The sequence below is a fragment of the Vicia villosa genome, linkage group LG5 (assembly GCF_029867415.1).
Source record: "Vicia villosa cultivar HV-30 ecotype Madison, WI linkage group LG5, Vvil1.0, whole genome shotgun sequence".
Taxonomy (NCBI): domain Eukaryota; kingdom Viridiplantae; phylum Streptophyta; class Magnoliopsida; order Fabales; family Fabaceae; genus Vicia; species Vicia villosa.
In genome coordinates, this window is record NC_081184.1 from 2,447,677 (window position 1) to 2,453,676 (window position 6,000).

A 6,000-nucleotide genomic window follows, 5' to 3' on the forward strand; every position below is an offset into this window, starting at 1 on the left:
GAAACAATAAAATTTACAACAAAACTTAAACAACACATATGTGTACATACTCAAACATTAAGAAAAACACAACTTACAACGGAATGGTGAAATTGACTAAACAAGTTGAAAAGTGAAGATATGTAATTTTAAGAGCTAATCCGAGTTCAACTTGTTTAGTCAGTTTACCAAACAAAACGAACAAGTATAACTATACAAAAATACACAAGTATGAGTCTAGGCACAAAATATACGATATTCACAAAAATCAAAACCAAAGAAACTATCGCAATGCAAATTCAATAAAAACACCAATCCCCGGCAACGGCGCCATTTTGTTGGGGCGGTAAAGCGGCAAGCAACAAAAGTTTTGGAAATATTTATCCGGGAATTTATCGTGTCCACAGAGATTGGTGATACCGAATTGCCGTTCGACGGATTCTTAGTTATGAGTTTGGTTTTGAATGAATTTAAATAATGAAATGGAAAAGTAAATATCAACACAAAAAGAATACATTCTTCAAATAGAAGAAACTATCAAGTATTGCATATAATCTACTCTTCACAAACTTAAACTTATCGACCAGTTGCACTCAGTTTACTATACTCCTTAAACCATTCACGTGTTGCCCGTTGTCGGCATTCGTGTCCAAACACCGCCACGAGTTCTATCGTATGCTTAGTTGACGATTTCTCCACCAACCAAACATACGGTAGCTTACCGTATTGCTCGATCGACGATCTCTCCACCAATCAAACAACCCGGTAGCATTACGAACCAACACAAAGTGAACATTAACTCTTCATCTATCTCTACAATCAAGAAGCTAATGATTATCTCTCCTAATCAAGATTTGTGAAGTCTATTTCTACAACAACACAAACCCCTAACATCAAGATGCAAAACAACCCACCAAACATAACCCAAACATCAAGATGTAAAAAATCAGGAAAAACAAGTTTATATTGTAAAGCAACTTTATACAACACCATGGGCGACAAATATACATGAGATCAAAGTATATATATACAAAACCCACAAATGAAACCACAAAGAGAAGAAAAGAAGAAAAACCCAAAAATCTCACGGTTTGTCGGCTCCGATTGATGAAGGATTCAACCTCGGATCATCCATTTGACAGCTCCAATGTGTTTTCTAGCATCTTTCCACTCAAAAAATGCTATTGGATGGTGTGGAGCTCTAAAATATCCAACCATGCCCTAAAATATCTGATTTCCGCCTATTTATAAAATTCTGGATCTGGTACAGCGCGCGTCGCGCGCAGGAGCGCGCATCGCGCCCAACTCGCTGAGTTGAAAAATCAGCTTTTAGTAAAAATGGCGTAACTTGAGAACCGTAACTCCGATTTGCGCCCGGTTCGAAGCGTTGGAAAGCTTATTCAATTTCCTATCTAACAATGACAACATATCAACCAAATTGGTGATTTATTATTCTTTTATTTTGAGCTTTATTTGCCGAATGAATTGATTCCGCCGCTCAAAATCGCGCGTTTGAAGCCGTGTCTTCGGCACTTTATTGCTCATGCTCCAAATACGCAAGAATACCTACAAAAAGAGTAGAAAACTATCAAAAAGTATAAAAGTGTATGAAAATATATCTATTCACAAAGTATACGTATTTATGCACAAAACGGGGTATTATTCAAACGTTATTAACAAAAAGTATCGATAAGTGCCACTATTTACAATCACAAAATAACTACATTTTGGCACTTAACAAAAACCATGAGGAGATCCTAAGTTATCTTATAAGAAATATTTTTCTCTTCACATCCTGTTTGACTTCCTACAAACTTGCTCGAGTCATCTCCTTTGGCCCCCTCAGCGAAGCTTTCAACCTTATCACAAGTATGAGTTTTTTACTTTTTCCTAATTTCTGGTACTAGATCTCATAGGATCTGTTTAGAAAAGATGCTTCAATATTAGGAATAAGATTTCTAGATAGATAGTTTTTTCAGAAACAAAATGTCTTCCTCCTCTGTCGTTTCCAAACACGCGAGTGACTTTATCTCTATTTACACTTCCGAGGAATAAATCTGTGCCTTTCTGGCGGCAGTGGATGTTTCTTACTCAGGGGATGAGGAATGGGTTATCTTGGAGAATTGTTAACCCTCGAAGCGGGTGACTTTTCCTCTTCCTTCTGATCTCCCCTCGTCGTACTTTTACTTGTATCCTCTTTTTATCAAAGATATAGGAGTCATTTTTCTTCTCTATGCTTTTTTCATGGAGATCCTCGAGGTGTTTAATGTCTCTCTCTCTCTCTCTCTCTCTCTCTCTCTCTCTCTCTCTCTCTCTCTCTCTCTCTCTCTCTCTCTCTCTCTCTCTCAACTGTTTCCTGAAGGAAATCCGTCGTTAATCTCAGTTGCATCCAATATACTATAATTGGTGGGGCGAATTGATCCTAAAGGTTAGTGTGAAATTCATATACTTTGAATTTTCAAATACCATTTTCATCAATATGTTCTAATGCTGCCACGTATCCACCAACAACCACAAAAATCCAACAAAATGCATTTAACAGAAAAGGACCTGTCCTCAAATAATATCACTCCACATAAAAGATTTTTCACTATAATTTAAAATATGGTGGAGACATTTTTACATTCAATTCAAGTTCGAAGCAAATCAATAAAGATTTCTACATTCTTTTCTCACCAAGTATATTTTATTAACGTTATACTATGTTTTGACCATCTCATATAGATTAAGTAATGTATTTAATTTTATATGAGATAATTTATAAAATTATACTTTATTAATAACATGAAAAAAAAATTTAAAAAAACTTGAAAGAAGATAGAGTGTAACAAATAGTAGCATGTTGCGATTTGAAACTTGTGAATTTCAACACACATCATATCAATAAGATGTACTTGCAATTAAATTGCTTTGTAGAAAAATTAAAAACTGATCTACAGATATAGTAAATAAGATAGCACAACTACATCCGCAATTATAAACAAAACCAATTACAACTAGTATTACACTTGTTTCATACGTAACAATCTCATGCTATTGTGTCAAGATCACTCTTCTAAGTGTTTTCACTAGTTCATCCACTGTAATGTTGTATCCATCATCCATCTGCATTATATATATATTTGATCACAACAAGTCAAAATCTTATGTTAACCTCATTTAATAGTAAACATGAATGAAAAATTTAGAAATAAAAAATATGCTAGAATTTAGCAGTAAACTAAGGCGACTTTTAAAAACTAGTAAGTAATACGTAGCACTGATATCTTTGAAAAAAAACGTGTTTGTGTCTATTTCTGTGTCAGTGTTGGACACCTGCACCAACACGTGATTACATCTAATTTATTTATTTTTTTAAATTATTATCGGAATCACCATGTTAGTGTCGGGGTCGTGTACTTAGGGTATATGTGTTTCATAAATATTAATAATGAGTAAGAAAATCATGACAATATATTTATGTACCTGAGCAACGATGGTAATATCAAAATTGGATATTCCAAATTGCAAGACACTGTTGTAAATTACTAGAAGATGAAGATTTTGAAGATGAGTAAGTATTTTGAGCATTGCACTCTTTTGTTTCTCACAGTGGATTGTGATAAGCACTTGCTTTTGTAACACTCTTGCTTTCACATCTGGGAGAATATCAATACTTGTTCCACAATTATCGCTATCAACATTGTTGGATCTAACTTCTTCCAACTCTTTCACACGTTCTTGAAGTTGTTTCACATACTGTCTAGCTTTGTCTAGGATCGAATTGTCGTCCATCTACATATTTATCAAATAAATACAAAAATTAATGAATGTAATTGAAATACACCAACAATATAAAGAAGATTTATATTTGTCAATGAATCATAACTGTTACTGTAAAATATTTTATTTTATACTAACAATTGATAGTGTATAATGATTAATCTCAAAATTAAATATAAAGTTCTAATAAATATACTATTTTTTACGTTTTGATTTTAGTTCCTACAATTTTTTTAATTTAATTTTAATCCTTATAAATATTTTTTATTTAATCTCTTTAATATGTAAAATATTTAACTTTAATATACTAAAATTAAATTATTTTTTTAATAAATAATGGTATTAATCACAAAAGAATGAAGGTTACAACTGACTGACGACAAGTTACCTCTTTATACAAGATAGGGGTAAAATGTTTCAGACATGGAAAATACAAGCCGTAGAAGAATCATTAACTAATCTAAACCATTTTCAGGAGCTGAGCATGATAGCGGTAAAACACTCGTCAAAGTTAAAAATATTACCTATGAATAAAATTAAATATTTTGCTTATGACATCTATTAAATATTTTATACTAACCTTCTTCAAGCCAGGTATGGTGGCTGAAAGTGTCAACATTTTCTCTCTGAGTTCCCTCTCATATCTTCCATTTCTGTCGGTGGAATCTTCAAACTCATCATCATATGATTCAGAATCTCCATCTTCGAAAATAACATCATCACAAATTTCCTATGTATAAATTAAAACAATAAACAAAATAAAGTTATTCACATATTCTACTATAGTACATAATTTGTGATGAGTGAATTGAAATTGCATTTTACCAAATCAGAATCACAAGGCCAATTTTCTCCTGACTCCTCCATTAATTTTGTGCGAAGAATATATATATTTGTGAGGTAATTGTGTAGAAGAAAGAGTGAAAGGATATGGTGGACTAGAAAGAAAGAATGAGAGAGATGAAGGAAAAAACAAAGAGAGGAAAAACGATAAAAAGGAAATTCAATCTTCGTGTGAAGGGTAGTTGAGGTTATGGTATATATATATATATATATATATATATATATATATATATATATATATATATATATATATATATATATATATATATATATATATATATATATATATATATATATATATATATATATATATATATATATAGTAAGTAAATGATATATAAAATAATGTTATACTATATTATAATTTAATATTTTTTCTCTAAAAAATTTAGAAATAAATCATGATTTTTTAATTCTTATCCTCGTTAATTTATATTATTTTATTTTGCTTATTCTCTTTATCAACTATCACTAGACTTTTCTCCTTGTGGGCAACACAAACATTCTAGGAATTTTAGTCAATACTTTAGGAATCAATGATTTATTAATTTCTCTCTCTACTTTATTAAAGATTTTCATACTTGTTAATTTGACACCATAATGTGACATTAAAAAGCTTATATTTAGACTGTTTTAAACATATTTTAATTCTAAAACTTCATTTAAATTTCAATAGAGCCCTTCTCTTTTAGTTAAGTCATTTGCAATGAATATTAATAGTTTTATTTCAAATATTATTTATAAGGAACTTAGATGGAGAAGGGGTGTGTTTGCTTGAAGGGGTGTGTTTGCTTGAGAGTTAGAGTTGCTTAGTAATCTAATTGTGAATATTCAAGGTGTTATTCATTTTAAGGTCGATAAAGGTTTGTGGTAATATCACGGAGATGGTGGAGTGTTCTCGATTAAACATTGCTATTTGGTTTTGTTTGTTAATAGCTATCAACCTATTAAACCTGCTACGGGAGTCAATTAGATCACGCCTCTTTTTGAAAAGAGTAAGGGTCTTTCTAAGATGATTGTCTTCTTTTGAAAATTACTTTAAAGTAGGGCTTTCATTAGCCTTAATCTCTTTAGACGTTACGTGATTGTTGACTCGAATCTTTTTGGGGTGGAATGTGTCAAAATTTTAGCGTTTGTTAATCATCTCTTCGCGACTTGTGTAATAGCTTTGTTAGTCATATCTTTGTGACTTAGATGGAAATGAAACTATTTTATATAAAAAAATTAGGTGGTTAAGGTGGGTTTTTTTGTTTTTCAAAGAGTTAACTTCATTGTTTGAAATCGTTCGATTTATTAGTGTTAGGTTTAGAGTTAGATAAAGTTTTATCTTAGTTTGAAACAGTTTGGTTATTTAGAAATCCAAAAGAATTTACTTTGTAGGAAAATTTATGTCAAAGGAGGAACTAGAGGATATGA

At 31.3% G+C, this 6,000-nt stretch overlaps 1 protein-coding gene across 1 annotated transcript; it reads right to left on the minus strand.

The window, feature by feature from the left end:
* Nucleotides 1-2,867: 2,867 nt before the first annotated feature.
* LOC131601135 (transcription factor bHLH25-like) lies at nt 2,868-4,770 on the minus strand. The gene is made up of 4 exons (XM_058872885.1): nt 4,567-4,770; nt 4,322-4,471; nt 3,445-3,753; nt 2,868-3,084 (listed from the first exon to the last, which is right to left on the minus strand). The coding sequence occupies exons 1-4, from the start codon at nt 4,606-4,608 to the stop codon at nt 3,013-3,015; spliced, it is 573 nt and encodes a 190-aa protein (XP_058728868.1). The 5' UTR covers nt 4,609-4,770; the 3' UTR covers nt 2,868-3,012.
* Between the last annotated feature and the right edge of the window lie 1,230 nt (nt 4,771-6,000).

What these genes read in the sequence shown, in the direction of transcription:
- LOC131601135 (XM_058872885.1), bottom strand. Translation starts at nt 4,608, where the DNA reads ATGGAGGAGTCAGGAGAAAATTGGCCTTGTGATTCTGATTTG. An exon ending in GGCCTTGTGATTCTGATTTG is followed by an intron (nt 4,472 to 4,566) that starts GTAAAATGCAAT and finishes ATTTATACATAG; the next exon opens with GAAATTTGTGATGATGTTAT. An exon ending in CCATACCTGGCTTGAAGAAG is followed by an intron (nt 3,754 to 4,321) that starts GTTAGTATAAAA and finishes ATAAATATGTAG; the next exon opens with ATGGACGACAATTCGATCCT.